At 38.5% G+C, this 19,403-nt stretch overlaps 1 protein-coding gene across 1 annotated transcript in view; it reads right to left on the minus strand.

Moving 5' to 3' along the window:
- The window catches only part of gpr158b (G protein-coupled receptor 158b), an 80,532-nt gene that overhangs the window by 55,785 nt on the left and 5,344 nt on the right, over positions 1 to 19,403 (minus strand). The window contains exon 2 of the mRNA XM_008433114.3: positions 14,640 to 14,745. Within this exon, the coding sequence (XP_008431336.2) occupies positions 14,640 to 14,745 (106 nt within the window). The remainder of the gene's footprint in view (positions 1 to 14,639; positions 14,746 to 19,403) is intronic.

Consider the following 19,403-nt stretch of genomic DNA (forward strand, 5'->3'; position numbering starts at 1 on the left):
TCTATAACCACCAACAATAATAATAATTAATAATTTTACAGTAATATTTTTCTTATGTTGTAAATTATGTCAAAGCTTTTTAAGCAGAGGAAAACAGCCAACACATCAAAAGGAGAGTTATGGACGCCACAGCAACGTACAGCTGTCATACAGCAAAAAATATAGATTCTGTATTCCAGAGACAAACTAAAAGTGCAACGTCAGATGTTGGAAATACTTGAAGAAATGATCAAAGCAGATAAATCAAAGTCAGATAAAGTGTAGCTTTAGCTAGAGCAACCTGTTTGATTAAACACCATAGAGTTTAATGGCTGCAAAGGTAAAATTCAACTTTACAGCAGATTTGATCATCCGTCCTTACTGCTCAAGTAAAATTATAGCACTTTAAATCTTACTCAAGAAACGGCCACAAATTTTTACAGGGCCCTGAAAAAACACACCAGTGGGTTTCTCATGTTGGAAGTGTAATAAATATTGTAAGATATCTTGTTTCTTTGGCCAGAAGCAATCTGTAATTGAAAAAATAAACCATCTTTACATTTATTATAGAACACCTTTATGTGTGCTTGGCAGTCTGACGTGCCTGTTTTTGAAAATATTCCTCACCAAGCAATTGGACATGAAGTTGTGAACATGACACTATAGGTGGTGGCTAGCAAGAAAGAAAAAGAGGCAGAGAATGAGAGCGGCACCCTTTGGAGATCTATAAATACACTGGAAGCAATAAACCCTAAAAGCATTACAATCACTCCGTCTCCAGGGTACAGGAAGCCGCCTGCTGTTGTTTCACAGAGAGTCTACTGAGCACTGAAACACCGGAGGACAGAAGACCTTGGTCTGTCCAGAGTATCTCCAGCTGAGCTTTCATTACAAATGTGCACAAAACTTTGACAATATTCCACTAATGTTGAAAAAAACATATTTTTGCAATTGCAGTGTTTCCAGTATTATAAATCAGTTTAATAAGTGTGTTCACGCGATAAGTTGTTAAAAAATACGGCGCCATCCTTCCAGTTCCTGTTGTTTTCTTCGTGTTTTCTGACTGCAGTAACGGCCGGTTGTTGATCATGTGACTTGAGTGATGCAGAAAAATGTTTCTGTTGTAGTTTTGCAAGATACACATATTTTGATGCAGCCCCAAAACTACCTCATTCTAGTGCAAAAACATGAGTTTTTTCAATTAAGCAAATTTATTTTTGTAATTCCAGTTTGTGCAGGTTTAAGATAATGACTCAAGATGCTGGGCTTCCTATCCTAGTCATGTTGTTAGTTTTTACACATTTTGGGTTGTAATTTTGAACTGATTTTAAAAGATGTTCCAACGAAATGAGTTGCCAGAAAAACATGTCATGAGTGAAATATTAAAATGAGGATGCTGTGGTGGCGCAGGGGTTTAGCACATGTTTAGCACACGTGTGGGTTTTAGCACAACCCACATATGAAGGGTTGTGCTAACCCTTCATAGCACACTAAGGACTAAGAAGTAAGGCATCGAGGCCTTAGTCCTCGATGCAGCTGACACAGGTTTGATTCCTGGCCTGGCGACCTTTCCTGCATGTCTTCCCCCTTCTCCTATTTTCCATTTTCCTATCACATAAAGACCACTGGAGCTAATAAAATCTTTAAAAAAAAAAGAAATGTTAAACCGAGTGCTGGGCGATGTAGCCTAAAAATAAAATCTCTGATATTTTTTCATTCCAATTTAAAATAGATGGGTTTTTTTTCTTTCTCCTTTCTTTTTAAATTACAAATGACAGAAAATATTTTTGTTTATATTTCAATCATCCCTTCTAGGAGTTGACCTGAATTCAAAGTCCAAATAAATACAAACTATTAGACATGATTTTAAAGCAAGACGTTAGGTACTGGGTGTGCCGACATCACTCTGAATTACTGAAACCCAAGCAGTGGATTGGTGATAAAAAAAAACAAAAAAAAAAACACATTTCCCAAAAATTAAATCTTCAAAAACAGAAAATTTGATTAACAGATTAAGTCGATATATCGCCCTGCCCTAGTTAAACTTATGTAGGATTTTAAAACTTATGAGATGGGCTGCAGATATCTGGCTGGGCGGTCCCTGCAGCTCTTCACACGGCGCTGAACTGGGGGGTCTCTCTCAGTAAAGATCTGACGGCTGCTATAGAGTTAACAGTCTTTCATTGGCAGTCATTAAGCTGCAGGCGTTAGATTACAAAGTGAATAGTGTATGTTTATGGGGCATGAAACCTCCTTGGTGACTGTGACTCTCTTACTCACACACATTTCTCCTTCTACTTCAGCCTAACTAAGGATTACCAGTAGATTGGTGGGGGGAAATGCTAGATTTGACATACTCTTCTGGGTTTTATATGTACATTTAAAAACAGCAAAGAAATAAATGAACATTAACAAAATAAAATACTGGTAGCAACATTTAGACCCAAAACTGGAATGTGCTGCAATCTAAATGAAGCTACAGGTATAACTCACTTCATCCGTATAAGCATCTCTGATAGTGGCCATGTTGAGGTTTTGTCTTGCTTTTAGTAACAAGTTTGGTTTATATTTGTGATCATTGTTCTGCTGGGCCATTCTTTGTTCCAACTTTTGTTGTTGACTGAGGTTAAGCTTAAGAGTTTGGAGGTATTTCTCCATCCAATCAATATTCTTGCCACAGCTGTGATTGACAGTGGTTTTAAGGCCTCACTTTGACTCCTTTGAACATTTTTCTCGTCATTCAGCTCAAGCATGTCAGTAAAAAAAAAAAAACTTTTCTCCAAAAGGTATTCAGCTTGTCCAGGTAGGCCTCTGCCGATTTCTGTCAATTTTGAAAGCATCAAACCCAGAGCTGGTTTGACAATATTTGGAGCTCTAGGGGAGGGAATATGTACGACACGTGAATTTAAAAATGTGCTGGACTTTTCAAGAAGAATCTTACTGGCGTGGAAACCATAACGCCCACGAACCAAATCTCCTGTATGGCTGAAAGATCTGAACCTGTTCCTGAAGCTAGAAAAGATCAAATTTTGCATTAGAGTATCAATCCAAAAAACATTTATAAAATTTGGGCACCTTTACCTCTTTTCTTGAGAAACTAGATTCCCTCCATCAAACTTGAAAATTATACCAAAATTAACCATGCTGTGTTTGTGCCTGCACCCTAGCCCAAGTGACCTCAGTAAATCCTGGTAGTACTGACAATTATTGTCTGTTTCTATGGTTTTAAATATCCATATTCTATTTCAATTTGTATGCTTGAATGTGTGTTATACACACATTTACTTTATACTGTCTTGGCGTTGTGAGTTTTCATGCTTATAATTCATGCAGGGCAACAGCTAATCTCAGCCAGTAAAGCTGATTTCATTGATTTAGAAAACTTCTTCTTACATAAAACTCTTTGAACTAATGATAATTATAATTAAAATAAGAAGTAAGAAGTAAAGTGGTAGCTGCTGTATTTTTGCTAATGACCGCCTCTTAAGAAAGAAACCCTTGCAGTTTTGGGCAGTATATTCAGTCCTTTGAGACTGACAGGTTCAGGTTACTTTTTTAAGTGCTCCAAATAAAAGGCAGCCACGCCTGTGATGAGTGTATATAAGCTTTTGAGCAGAGCTGCAGCTGTTTAGATGTTGCACAGATAAATGCAGAGATTCTGTCCACTTTTCTCGCTCTGCCCAGAGAGTGAGTTTTTTGTGATGTCGAGGATGCTTCATCATTTGTACATCAACATAAAAATGCATTAATAACTACAATTTTATTCTTGTTCTGTGCTGAAATCGTGCCTTATTTGTGAATGAAGCAGCCAAATGGTCATATATCTTTATAAATTAACTAGATTGCGGATCAGTCTAAAACAAAGGCCATATTATCACTGAAACAATGTATTCAAAGCAATTATACTATCAAATGAATCCTGTTTTCTAAGGATGTAGCAATAATTAGCAATACTTTTAAATGGTACCATAGTTAAGTCGTGTCAAACTGTCACCATACGCCCTGCATTCCCCGACAGAGAATCCATCCTTCAATATGCTGCCGAGGACAGTTAAACTCTAAAATGAAATGGGACGGTAATTAAGTTTCAGCAGTTTGCTGCAGTTTGGTGCAGCTTTGAATGTAAATGCTACTGATGGCTGAGATGATAAGAATGAAAAATGGCTCTAAAAACACACTTTTGTCGCCCAGCGGAGCAAAGATTGGCTAACCGTCGTTGCCTGGCGGTAGTCTGGACATAAATGGGATTGTGACGCAGTGACCTAAAACAGAACGTCTGTGCTCTAGAGTCTTCTAAAGTAGCTGAATTTAAGCGACTCTGGCAAGACGTGTGGGACATAATTCCTCCACAAGATTGTAAAATTTATTGCCAGTTGTCATCAACTCATCATGATGTCCCTCATCACCGCCAACGGTGGAAAGAAATGACTCTGTAATTTTTTTCACTGATGTTTGGTTGATATTCTCCCTCTCCTTCTTTATTAGAAAGAAGACATTATAAAAGACTTTTATTTGTTTGACAGAAAGTTTATTATTTATTTTTGTTTTTGGTATTTATTGATTATATCTGACATAATTCCAATGAGGAGAGAACTGTGGTCCAGTTTGGTTGTGCTTGTGAAATGTACAATGACAACAAAGACTTTGCTTTGCTTAACTTTAATTTACTTTACTTTGCCAGATGGGGACTAAATAGTTATTTTCATCACTATATTCATGTTTTAAATTGACTTTTTCTTAGATCGTCATCCGTTCTTGTTTCAAAACGGAACCAAACTAGTCAAAGTAAAGCAACATCTACTTATTTCCCAGCACAATGTTGTTGAATTTCAACAACAAATTGCCTAAAGTTTTTGTTTTCAAGTCCCAGCAACCTTGTTAAAGTAAGCTGAGCAGCAATGATCGATCTTTCTCTTTCTGTTATCGACAATAAGCTGAGCTCACAGGTTCAGGATAGGAAATGAAAAAGAATGACGAATACCGATTACATAACAATCGCTTGCAGTTCATGTGACTATTTCATGTGCAAAGCTGGCAGAAGAGAGTTGATGCTATGTTAGCAGATGGGGTGATAAGCTCCTTCTGGTCTTTATTTATCCCTCAGAGGAGTTGATTTGCTCCAAGAAATTTGATTCTCAGATAAGAAGCGAGGCTTTGAGAGGTAAAAATAAAAATAAAAATATGGAAGCAGACGGCGTTTAGAGAAGGCCAATAAAAGGAGGAGAAGAAGAAAAACACCTAAACGTAAACAGAGGGCCAGGGGAAGAGACGGAGGGGTAACCCTCTGTGGCTGTGGCAGCATTTTACGCTCATTAGCAGAGCTCTGGCTTTGAAGTCCCGTTATCTCCATCGGCACGTTTCACAAGACCGGCTGCAAAAAAAACACCACACATGAAGACTGAGAGACTACTCAGTACTACTCTGAGACACTCACATAAGACAGAAAAAAAATTACATAAACCTACTAAGATGCATCAAGTCAAAAATCCCCCACACCAATCATCATCCTTGCGTCTAATTATATAAGCAGCGGATTCTTATGTAAGAATCTTCCCCCTACGACTGACTACATCCATAATGCATGAGGTCTTGTATTTGGTTCACGGTGACACATACTACCTTCCTTCCTGTTCCCTCTGTATCTGGGCACAACGCGAAACAGACCAGGAAGACGGAGAACGATGACCCGACTGGAAAGCTGCACAAGACGACCCAAAATGATGGTGGCGGTTCGGGGAGTAAAGGTTAAATCACGGAGCATCATGGGAATGGAGAGCGTCGAGCTCTGAGCTTTTTAGTGCCGTCTTCCTACCGTACAGCTGACATTCACAGGAGCTAACAGTGGAAGTATGTCGAGTTTTATAATTAATATGAATGTGATAAATAGAAATCTGTGTTTTTGCTAATGGACATTTTTTTTGATGACACTAGCAAACAATAGTACATGTTTTTGGTGGATTATTTTGTATGTGGCATACTTCGTAGCTGCTATTTGTAGAAATTATTTTTCTGGAGAATAACTGAGATCAGAGTCAGCTTAAAATCAAAAATCTGATCCTTTTTTGTTTTTTTTTTTTGCAGGGATAGAACCATACCTAAGAACTAAAAGATCACGACAAAAACAATGGTCGAGTTGGAATCTGTTAAGTGTGGGAAGGAGACAAAGGGTCAGCTAATTTCTAAATAATGTGCAGCGTTTCAAAACAAAATCAGAAGCACAGATTTGTAAGAAGTTTTTTTAAAGGAAACTGGATTTTCTGCCAGTCACACTACATCTCTGCGGTTCAGTCAGGCTGGGAGAGAGCAACACAGACTGGAACAGGAAGGCTGAACGTGTTACAGTAAAGTTGCTACATTTTAACCTCATGAGCTGTTTTGGGATGAGCAGGATTTGGAAAAGCAGGCAGCTTATTTTTGAAGAAATATGCCCTGGTTGAGGAAAGGTTCTACATTATCCCAAAAAAGAAGTCTCCATAGAGACTTCTTCTTTAGAAATGATTCTAACTTTAGTTCCTACTATATTGTAGGCTTAATATGCTCACTATGCTGTCATTTGTCTTTTTTACTAGTAATATTCTGTGTGACTTCTCCTCCGCCACTTACAATACAAATAATTCATTACCACTTAAAGACAAAAAGATAGAAGAAGTACTTTCCGTGATGGTTCATATATCCTCGTATTATACTTCTTATTAGTATTGACCAAAACTAGAATCTGCAGGTAAAGGCTTTAAATATATATATATATATATAAACACACATAAAAATTTGGCTATAGAATATAGTTTACTGTAGGGAAGATTACGATAATGCAAAAAGGAAAAATAAAGGAAAATCTGTATTAGTGGTGCCAATATCTGGATATGTTGCATGTTCATTTGCAATGTGCATCGTCCATCCATGTTCTCGCACCCTTGTCCCTTAGTGGGGTCGGGAGGGTTGCTGGTGCCTATCTCCAGCTAACGTTTCGGGCGAGAGGCGGGGTACACCCTGGACAGGTCGCCAGTCTGTCGTAGGGCAACACAGAGACACACAGGACAAACAACCATCCACACACACACTCACACATAGGGGCAATTTGGAGAGGCCAATTAACCTGACAGTCATGTTTTTGGACTGTGGGAGGAAACCGGAGTACCCGGAGAAAACCCACGCATGCACAGGGAGAACATGCAAACTCCATGCAGAAAGACCCCAGGCCGGGAATCGAACCCAGAGCCTTCTTGCTGCAAGGCAACAGCTCTACCAACTGTGCCACTGTGCAGCCACTATTAAAAAGTTAAAAGTCTATTTAATATGCAAGATATCACTGACTGCTGAATGAAACAACATTCATCTCAACATAAACTAAATAAACTAAATAATCAAGACACACATTTACTCCTTATGACAGTCAAAAAATACCACTTTTTAGGAAATACTGCACACCAAAGACTTAAGCATTATTACAGCGTCTTTTTGTTGAAAGACTTTTAGCCTAAAGAACAGCAGTACAGTGAAAAAGTGAGACATGGGTCGAAAATTGCCGAAGGAAAAACGGATTTGGGTCGCATTTGCCTGCTGGGTGAACGTCAACTAAGGCAGTGTTTTTCAAAGTGAGGGCCGGGGACCCCTTGGAGTCCACTAGGACGTTTTAGTGGGGCCTCAGAAAGTTGGAAGGAAGATGAGACGAAAAAAAAGAATTTAATCCAATATCTTTTTCAGTCATTAATCTTTAACAACCTTTTTTAATCATAAAATCTAATCTGATTTTCAATCATAATTGTGAAATATAAGTTAAAATTATAAGACAGGTTTTGTGAATAAAGGTTAGGAATAAGTGAGTGTGTCTTTACATATTTCATAGCATTGTCTGTGGGTTTGCAAAGAGGGTCCCCAGCCAGAGGCTAATGGTGTTTGGGAGGCCGTGGCATGGAAATGTATGTTTTGGAGCCGATGCCTAAGAGTCAGTGCAGGTGATAAAATAAATGACTGCTGAGTAGCAAAAGCTACCTTTAAACGTACATATGGACCGAAAAGGAGCCAAATTTAATACTTTACACAGGGAAGACTTACAAAGCAGCACATTGTGAAAGCTTTCCAGTCCATAGCTGGTTTAGGAAAGCAACATCTTCACCAAACATGTTGCTAAAAACAGAATTTCAAGTTAAATGTACTGCGGCCATCGCACTGGGCAATGTCAGCTCTGAGAGGAAGAGCAGCGAATTCTGGAGATCACATGAGGCTCCTTCACATTAGTAAAATCTCATTATGATGTTTCTCTTCCACTGAGCCTCGGGGTATGTTTGTGCTGCTGGAGAGAAGGCAATGAGCCTCACATTGATTTTCCACAGCTCATTTCCCAAAACCACCCCGCCCCCCCCCCAAAAAAAAAAACGTAGATAGCAAAGCTTTGAAATGATCTGGCTTATGTGCGCCTGTGGTCTGCTGACAGACTGTTTTAGCAAAAAAAAAAAAAAAACTCTTAAGGAAACAACTGGACTGTTCAGGCTTGGATTGCAATAGGAAAACGCTGGTAAGGTCCCAAAACACCACATTAAAGTATGGGTAATAAGCTGGCTAAGCGGCAGAACTCAGCGATTGATCACACAAAGCAGCGAACAAGCTGAAGAAAGAAATGGAAGCAGTGAAGCACAGAGGGAGAGCTGGAGTCAAAATGTAAAGACATGGGAAGAAATAAAAGCCTGGACCTTTCTCTTTTGCTTCAAAAGAGAAAAGCAAAAGCCTTACTGAGTGGCAGTAACCAGCTTTAAAGAGCTCTTTGTTGTGTGATGTAACATTTGTGATCTTCCAATTTAATCTCCCATTTCTTTCCAGTCTCTACTAAACTGACCATCTTGTCCGGTTCTATTTATTATGCTGGTTTCTTCCAGATGTTTCTGCCACTGTCAGCCAAGAGGACGCTGTTAGAGCAGCAAAACAAATACTACTTTCTGCTCCCACTTTAAAACCATCATCATCTGGCTGTTTAAACACAGCGAACATCTGGTGTGGACTAATTGGCTAGATACCAGAAACACTTGTTGCTCTCATTGCTTACTGAGTGAATATGAATCTGGTTGTAATTCTCCAGGTTTTTGGGGGTTTCATTTTCTGTTCATGTTTGATCGTGTTTTCTAAAGTGGTAATCGGAAAACGTTAGTGAATGTTACACTCATTGAACACCATTTGAAACTGAAATCATCTAAAGATTTTTATATTCACATTTGGAGAAGCACGATTTAGTTTTTTGAAAAACGACTCACAAATAGAGATGCATCTCAGAAACTCAGAATGCTGTCGAAAAGCTCATTCAATTAAAAACGAAATTATCCATTACACACACAGTAACATATTTCAAGTACTTATATTGGTTAATTTAGCTGATAATCTAAAAATTCCAGGCAGTGATAATCTAGAATTAAAAAAACATGCCGTATTGCAACAGTAAAAACAATTCTCACATATGAGAGGCTAAATTTGAGGCTTTTATCAGCTGAAAGTCATATCACTGTTCAGAATGAATATATGAGTGTCTTTTTTGTACTAAATTACAAAAATAAATAAACCTTTTGGTAATATTTACATTTATTAACCTCCACCAAACAAAGAGAAAATTGTTTAAATAAGACACAAGGAATCAAATTAAGTTTATTCAAGTTAATTTATTAACTTTAAACGCAAAAAGTAAATTTGATTAACTTTATTCAATTACTCATGACCAATTAATGCATTTTTTTAAGTTAAAGCTGCTTTTTTTTCAGTGTATGTAAGCCGACAGGAAACACAACCTGTACTTGTGGCTTGAATAAATATGAGCTGTGCTTGTTGCATTTACCAAAGCAAAAAAATAGACACCTTTTGTCATAGTTACAAAAAAAACGTCACTATGAGATTTTGAGATAAGGTGTCTATTATTTCTTCTTTGCTGAATGCAATGTGCTACTCAGAAGGGTTTGGAGAAAAGAAAAAGAATAATAAGAAAATAAAGCCTTTTTTGCCCTCAGTGTGATGAGAACAGAAGATGCTATACAAACAGAAGCACCATCTGTGCAGGAGAAGCAGCACCCGTCATATTAAAGCAGACAGCTGCCACCAGCTGAGAGTGGGTTATAAAAATTGAAACAATGCAGGGGGTCAAACATTAAAAAACCCTCCCATCTACCGTCTAACTACATATAAACATGGGTACGTGGGGGGTCCACATACCACGAACGTGGTTAATTATTCATCTCTCTGCAATCCATTGCGCTGCATGTATTATACATCCTAATGCCAGCGACATGCCTGCACAGCCCCTCTCCCCATGCAGAACCAGCGTTGTGCTACAGACACACTGCGGCGAAGGTGAGGGTGAATCCGCTCGCATATAAAGAGCCTGGAGCCACTCCTCCAGCACGCCAAACATGCACATCCATCTCCCCCACTACGCCGCTCTGTCATCAGTCAATGTGGCGAAACGTGATGGATGCCTGCCGCTGGTTCCAGCTCAGCAGTTACGCTGATAGCGGCTCTTATTTACACCAGCCCTCCTCGACAACACATGTTCTTCATCGTAACCCCCATGGAGGGGCCGTCTACGTCCAGCGCCCTGTGACAGTATTCATACCTCAGGGTTTTTTCAAATAGTCGGGTAGTGAGACATTTTAATGTATTTTATAGGTATTTCTATGATCTTTCCGATTATCAAAGTCTGAAAAAGTGTGTCATTTTGTATTGAGTCTCACTCAGTGAGACAAAAATGAATGTAATCAATAGATTACATTCATTAGAAAAAAATCAATGTAATCACCGATTCTGGTATGTAATCACATATTCTGGTCTTTCTCTGGGTAATGTCTCTGCCAGCTGGATCAGGCTATAGAAGGGGTTTACAAGAGCAGTAGCCCAGAGCCCCGGTTTTTGGGGTTGGGGCCAAAGATGTATTTATATATATATATATATATATATATATATATATATATATATATATATATATATATATATATATATATATATATAAATAAAATAAAAAAAATTCCCCTCTCACCCTCCGCGGGTGGTCTGTTTCATCCTCTGAGCTCGGGTCCTCTACCAGAGGCCTGGGAGCTTGAGGGTTCTGCGCAGTATCTTGGCTGTGCCTAGAACTGCACATTTTTGGACTGAGATGTCTGATGTTGTTCCTGGGATCTGTTTGAGCCACTGCTCCAGTTTGGGGGTGACTGCCCCGAGGGCCCCGATGACCACAGGCACCACTGTGGTCTTCACCTTCCAGGTCTTTTCCAGTTCCTCCCTGAGGCCCTGGTATTTCTCCAATTTCTCATGCTCCTTTTTTCTGATGTTGTAGTCACTTGGTATTGCTACATCCACCACAACGGCTTTGCTCTGTTCTTTATCCACCACCACAATGTCCGGTTGGTTCGCCATTACCATCTTGTCTGTCTGGATCTGGAAGTCCCACAGGATCTTAGCTCGGTCATTCTCCACCACTTTTGGGGGTGTTCCCCACTTTGATCTCGGGGCTTCCAGTCCATATTCTGCACAGATGTTCCTGTACACTATGCCCGCCACTTGGTTATGTCGTTCCATGTACGCTTTCCCTGCCAGCATCTTGCACCCTGCTATTATGTGCTGGACTGTCTCAGGGGCCTCCTTGCACAACCTACACCTTGGGTCTTGTCTGCTGTGGTAGACCAGACACATATATATATATATATATATATATATATATATATATATATATATATATATATATATATATATATATATATATATATATATATATATATATATATATATGCCTGCTCGGAACAAGAACAAATATATACAATACATTTTGAACCCTCAAGCTCCCAGGCCTCTGGTAGAGGACCCGAGCTCAGAGGATGAAACAGACCACCCGCGGAGGGTGAGAAGGGAATTTTTTTATTTTATATATATATATATATATATATATATATATATATATGCAAATATTTGACTTAGTATAATACTACTGAGTGCAAATTATGTGAGTTTTATTAATATTTTTTGGGATTTGTACTAATATAAACAATATCTAAATATTTGAAAATTATAATGTTATAGTGACAACACGGAGTTATTGGCTACCTATTTCTATATGCTGATGTACAGGACTACCTGTATTCTGCATCAGTAAAATTATTTTTCCTTAGTGCACAAGGCACCAAAACTCAATACTGGCTCTGGCCCAGGGGCTCACATTGCTTTAAGTCCGGCCCTGTCTGCCAGCTTTGCACATCCAGAGGCGGAAATGTTGTTCATTCTGATTTAGAAAATAGCTCAGTCAGATCAGATGGTAATCATTTGTGACCATCAATTCTCAAATCCTCCTAAAGATTCAGAATTTTATTTTGATCTGGTCTTTGACTAGGCCACTCTAACACATGAAATACTTTGTTCAAAAACATTCATTGCAGCCCGGAAGAAAATCTTGTATCTGGCTGTGGTCTTCATCACACCAAATCTGACCACATGTTATCCCTGACCCTGTCAGACAAAAAAGCATACCCACAACATGATGCTGCCACCACCAGATTTCACAACAGGGATGGTGTGTTCAGGATTATACCTGGCGTTGGTTTTATTCCAGATACTGAATAGTGTTTTTATACATTCTGCTCTTTTAATTAGGCTAAGTTTTATTATTTTTTTATCATTTTTTATTTTATTATTTTTTGCAAATTGGCGCTATTAAAATAAAATGAATAGAATTGACCCTCCCACTTCACTATGATGCCTCATTTTGCTTTATACTGTCAAATAAAATGCCAATAAAACACATTTTGTTTGCTTTTGTAATGTGATCAAATGAAAAAAACGTTCATGCCCATATCGGCTCTGTGTATGCCAAAAATAATTAATTCAGGTGGTGACTTATTAAGACATCACAACTTTTAACTTGATATTTTGTTAGTTTCTTAAGTGGGGTTAGGGAGAAAACAGGGCACACACTCTAGTGAAGCACCTTTTAGAGAACATTATGTCAGAAAAGCACCTTCTTGATGAAATCAAAGCACGGTGTTGATTATTAAAATATTTCAGGAGCACATCTTAAAGCTCTTTAAAGCCTCCACCCTACCCAGCCTTTCATGGTTTCACATTTTACGTGAGCAGAATGATGGCTTTCCTCTTTCAGCTGGTGCTCTCAAAGTGAGCAAAGTGGTGTGAAGCAAAAAGAAAAAATAAAGCTACAATAAAATGTCCTTTTTAAGCTTTTGCTCAATATATTGGACTTTTCTGATTCAAAGCATCATGTTCAAGGTGTCTTGAACAAAAATGACTGAGCATGAATTAAAAAAAAAGATCCAACATTATGACAAATTGACCTGGCTCAAAGTGCCTAAATGTATTTATATTCCCTGATAAAAAAAAAATCTAAAAGGTGTGCCGTGAATTTGTATTCAAGCGATCTTTTACATTGGTACTTCAGACGTCATTTGTGCAAAGCCATTAGAAGTGATTTGAAGGTAGAGAAAACTGAATACAGGATGTTTCTGTTACATCCTGCAGAAAAGCCAGGCTTCAACAGGACAAAAAGGTGCAGCATGTTACTGTAAAAGTATTTCAACTGTCGATACAAGCATAAAAACTAGCATGATTACTCCTACGGTTGTATTTTTTTTATATTTCCCATTTGACAATTGAATTTCAGAGTGACAGCCATTTATCAAGATTGCTACAATTCGAGCCTTTTAAACCAATTATTGACATAAAAAGCTGCCCATTTTCATCATTTGGATAAATTTTATGCCACATATGTTTTTGACTGTGGTCATTCTATTCATACAGCTTTAAAGGAATAATATGTAGCAAAAGCAGAAACTGAGAGCTTTCCTTTTTGCAAGTGTCACACCAGTCACCAGCTGGAAGGAGATGGATATATGTGTGACACAGAAATAGACATCTTAGCAGTTAGCATTAGCTTCTTCTAATATTTTGATGTGTTTAGCAATTTAGCATTAGCGGAGCTTATTTTTTATGTTTACCGACTTAGCGTTACCGACTTCTGCTAATTTTATGTGTTTAGGGATTTAGCATCAGTTTCTGATCATTTATTTTATGTGTGTAGCTGTTGAGCATGGATAAGATTTTTATTTAGCCCATTAGTGGTTAGTGAACCAAATTTTTTTACGATTCTATTGCAAACGTATGTTCTCCGTTGCAATCATTGTGGTCATTTTGAAAAATGTCCACCAGACAATGGGAGCAAAAAGTCAAGAAAATACATATAATTTATATGGTTCAAAATATGCAAGCAATGATTTGACACCAAACACATTCATCCGACATGTGATGTTAGTGCAAAGTTATTTCTCCATGACAACCATGGTGGCCACTGGCCATCGTGAACAATTATAAAAGTATCAGTAAATATGACTTCTATGGGTTGAATAATGTTTGATTCGACACCAAAAATATTCATATGTAGCAAATATTGGCAAATTTAACAAAAAGATATATTTTCTTTGATGATCACGGCAGCTATCTTGAATTTTTCAGTGACTAGCATTTTTTTTTTTTCCAAAAAAAGCAAGTCTATGCTAAGTTAGGTTTCAGTATCCGCATGTGAAAAGTTTTGCTGAAATATTCAATTATCTAAGCACACAACCAAAGCTACATTGTAGCAAGAAAATGTAAAACAAAGAAGCCCTCCAACTTTTTGTTTTGCAGACACTGACCTCCATGCTGGTGAGATTACAGCGATGAGTCCCGGCAAACCAGCCACTGCTGGAACACTGGTCAATATCCACATCCTGAAGGTTCACATCCACACGAATAACACCCCTGTTGACGAAAAAAAAAAGCAGAACAGGAAGAGAAAAGGCATGAGAGGAAAAAGAGCGGAAAAAGGAAATGTAAATCACTGCATGGAAATCAGTGGGGAGTCGGATTAAAGGACATATAAAAATGAAAATGAGAATGCTGAATCAGATTAGTGTTGTAAGAGTAAAAAAATAAAAGATGAGACGAGAAATAATTGAGGGACATGAGAGGGTAGACTGGGAAAAGGACAAAGTGAACCATGGGAGACAAAGAAGAGCCGACAAAATTGCATCAGATTAGATAAATCGCAGGAGGGACAAGAGGCCAGAGGAGAACGCAGAGACTCAGGAGGCTAGAATGAAAGACAAGGAAATTAACGGGAAGAGCCGCTCTCAGAGGAAGTCAGGTCAAATCTGGTGGAGGCAGCAATAATTGAAAGAAGTGGATCCAAATGGGAAAGAAATGCAGAGCGATGGAGATGAAGATGATGAAGAGGAGATATAAACATTCGAGAATAAAAACCGGAGTCAGACTAAATTAGATTTTCCGCTAGGTAATCTTCTGATGTAACTAACAATGGCTAACTGTAATCACTTAGAAGATTCAGCTTCAACACTTTAGAAATGATTTAGAAACGTCTTTGCTGTGAATGTTTTGTGTGTTTTTACTAAAAATATTATGTTTTTTTAAGGGATTGGTGTCTATGGGGGCGGGGGTAGAATACTAATTTGATGAGCATGCTTTGTCAATTAAAGCAAAATGTCTAATTGTGCAAACTGATTGTTCCTACACATTTCCTCCTTGCATTTTTCTCTGTGGGCTTTTTAAAGACGCACATGTTTAGTGAAATTTTGGGCTTTGATTTTTCCAAGGTGGAGTGATTGTGTAACACACAGCCTCAAGGATTTTTGCAGAAAAAAGGGGTCAGTTTTAATTTATTGTGGGTTTTTCTGATCCACACAGAGTCAAAATGTTCTATAGTGGCTAAAATATATGGAAATATAACTCGAGATGTAAATACAGTGTAAAAACATATGTTTTGTTCTCACTATTAGGCATTTACTTCCTGCTTTAGGCCAAATAGAGTTACTATAAATCATTTTAAATAATTTTGCTCAATTTAAGGCTACCTTTTAAACTACATAACGTAGGTCAAATGTTTTGGGTATGATCCTACAAGCAAGAGTTTGCTTACATTCCATAAAGCAACTCAGATCAGAGTTTTATGTTTTCCACTCAAAAGCATTGCCTTTGTTGCCCATATGTCACTTTGTAGCTAATCTGGTGGTATGCTTAAGGTCGTTTTCCACTTCAAAGACCCTCTATGTCCAAACTTTTACTTCCTGGCTGTTGCTTCCAAATTTCTGCATAATATTCTTTCTTCATAATGCCATCTAATTTATGAAGTGCACCAGTCCCTCCTAAAGCAAAACCTCTACTCAAAATAAAGATGCCAGCATCTGTACCTCACAGTTTGGGATGCTGTTATGCCTTTTTCCTTCAGTGTCTCCAAACATGAAAACCAATCTGAAATTGAATTGAATTAGCAAAATTTCAGATTTAATTGTGCAGTCATGCGTTTTCCACTCACATACTGCCGTTTTATAGCACAATGAAGTAACTATGTTACCTTTAATTGTTATAAAAATGCTGTGTGTCAAAGATAACTTAAAAGGCATTTGACTTTGCAGTTTGACACCTTGAAATTGGAATATGTCTCTTTAAGAAGCGCCTGCTTTTTCCCGACACTCCGCCTTCAGCGCGTCATCACAACAATGCTCCTCCGTGATGCCGTTTACAACCATTTGTAGGAGCTTTGGACTGAGAATTAGTTTCTATGATGAGCTCAGCAGGCCTGCTAATTGCTGCTGTCGTTAGTCTGGAGGAGCTTAGTAGGAAACGCATGGAGAAATAGCATTTAGGCACCTTCCAATGGTTGCCATGGGAGATTGAAGGATTTCTCAAAGAAGCATGAAAGAATCAAAGCAACACTCTTTGCATGCTTCTGATGAGGTAATAACATTATAGTGTGAAATAAAGTTCAAAAAGTTGATTTACACAATTCCTCCCATATAAAGTCTCTGTTAGTCCTGTTTCTTACATCTCTGGACGATAAAACAAGTATTTCTGCACACGGAGGATAAAAACCTTTGCAACAACTTGAACTCTCCCAAAAAGCTTGAGTGATACACCTCGGCCTGCTTATATAACCGACTGAGTTTAGTTCAGTTTAACGTTTTCCGTCTAACCTGCTGGGTTTGGAGCCAAGCCCGGTTTCTATATCCGTCCGTGACTGTCTCTCTCTCCCCCTCTCTGTCTCTCTCTTTCTTCACACACAAACATTTATTCAGGATGCTCAATCTTCTGTGATTACACTCTGCTGTCTCCTTCCCCATCACAAAGAAAGGCTGCACAATCACACACACTCTCGCTATCCTTTACTGTGATGTGCAGCCTGACACCTGTTATCTCCATCTGCCTGCTCGGAACAAGAACAAACAACCATGGCAAGACACGATAGTCGCTATCTTTCATCGAGAAAGACAAAAAAAAAACGTGTTGATATTGGACGGTAAAATACTGCACAGGTTTCACGAAGTACGGCCGTACGAGTCTCTGCAGAACATGTTAGACCTTCCTCTGGTTTGCTCTTTATTATTTCGCTGCCCGTCCAACTTTACCAAGTCTGCCAGAGAAGCATTTGCTACATTTTACTCAAAGGTTTGAGCTACGTTTCGCTTCTGAAAGAGCCGTGATTGCTGTTTGTTGCACCTTTCCAGTCAGCTCCGGCACTTGGGAGAGAGCCTGAAAGAAGCAATCATTTCAACCTTCAACAGCGCTCCTGAATGTTGAGTAATCTGTGTTTAGCAACGCCTCAAGGCACTCTCTCTTCCTCATGGTAATGCCTCCACATTTCGTAACAAACCCAAACGTCTCCGCTTGAATTTTGATCGGCTTCACGGAGCCTTAAGGTCTGTCCATGTGAAGCCGACTCAGAGGGAGGCTGATTCGGGGTGGAGAAGACGTGGTGGAATTAGGCAACGGCTCGTGATGTTCCATCCGAACCCGACTTAGCTTCTATTTTTAGGAGCTTCATCTGAAGACCAGGGATTGGCGCGGAGGAAGCTGCAGAGACCAATGGATTACAGAAAGTCAAGAGAGGATGGGAGTGTGACACTTCTGGCAACTTCTTTGCACTGAGCTCAATTTGTCTTGGTGTGCTTTTTCCCCGCTTGGCTACTGACCTTACAGCTTATTCTGAGAGCTCTTAAACACGTGAATCTTTCTCTGTTGAATTTTACAAAGGAAACAGCCCAATAATTGACCTCACTTCTGTGTTTTTTTTTGTTTTGTCAATGTTTGCTTGCCTTGAAAGGTTAAACCCTAATCTTTTCAGTTAGAAGTGTGCATTCACGCCTGAAAGACTCGGTTTGATTTGAGACCAAAGTTGCAACACTTGTTATATTTGCAGCTGGTGAGGTTCGCTTTTACACTACACTGTCAAACAAACCAAACCAATTGAAAAACCTATAAACCCTCCTCACCTGCTGCACCAAGAATCATTGGAATGGAAATAAAACAAGAGAAGTTTGATCTGATTAATTGTTAGTGAAACAAAAAAGGTTTGCGAGTCTTTTTATCTGATGTATATAAACTTCTGGTTTCAACTGTATGCATTGCTCATAAGGACATTTTAAAACAACAAATAATATGTTGTTTAAAGAGGACCCAAACGCAGAGCGGCTGGAACCTTGAGCAGATGACGACGATTTAATGAAATAAAAATCACAAACAAAAAAGCACACAAAAATCACAAGGAACACAGGGAGCCAGAGTCAAACAAAAAGCCAGCAGAATAATCCGGACGAGGTTCAACAGGAGAAACTGGTGAGAAGGAATGAGAGAGAGGTGATTAAATACTGGGAGTGTGAATACTGTAACAAAAGACCAGAGTAATTGACTAACAGGTTGCAGGTGTGAGGAGAGAGAGAGGGAGAGAAAGAAAATGGCACTGGGGCGAGGGAGACGATACAACAGGGGAACTAGGAAAATTAATCTAAATAAAAGATTCAAGAAACATAATTAAACTACAGTAAAAAAGAATAACTAATCACAAGAAATAAATATAAACTAGAATCATTACGAAAAGAAAGGACTGAACTAAAGTAAAAACAGAAATAAGGCTGATCTTCTGAAACTCAGAAGAGACAAAGAGACAAAGAAACAAACTCTAAAATAACTCAAACAATCTCAGATCCTGACAATCTTCTCTATGTTCTAATGCTCCAAAATGCTGCAAAAAAAATTAGTGTTTAACTTTTTTTCCTCAAATTTCATTCTTTCATCTAATTGGAAAAAGGAAACCCTTTCTCTTCAAAATCTCCCCATTAAAAATGCAGTGTCTTACTGCATTACTGCTCTGTATAGCTGCACTCTCTCTACACTGACCTGGAACTACACAAATTAGATTTAATGCCTGACTTTTCTGCTTCTAAATGCCAGTTTGTGTAATGCCAAAAGCATTTGAACTCAGCCAGCCCTTTCTTGGCAGAGGCAAAACAAGACAATTGATTTAATAATGAATTTGTTTGCTTTAAGTACTTAATCACCCTGTTTTTCCAGATGTCTTCGGGATAAAATAAAGCAAGCAGGTTGTTCACATCTCCCAGGGTAATAAA

Source organism: Poecilia reticulata, chromosome 17 (assembly GCF_904066995.2).
Source record: "Poecilia reticulata chromosome 17, P_reticulata-male-v2, whole genome shotgun sequence".
NCBI lineage: Eukaryota > Metazoa > Chordata > Actinopteri > Cyprinodontiformes > Poeciliidae > Poecilia > Poecilia reticulata.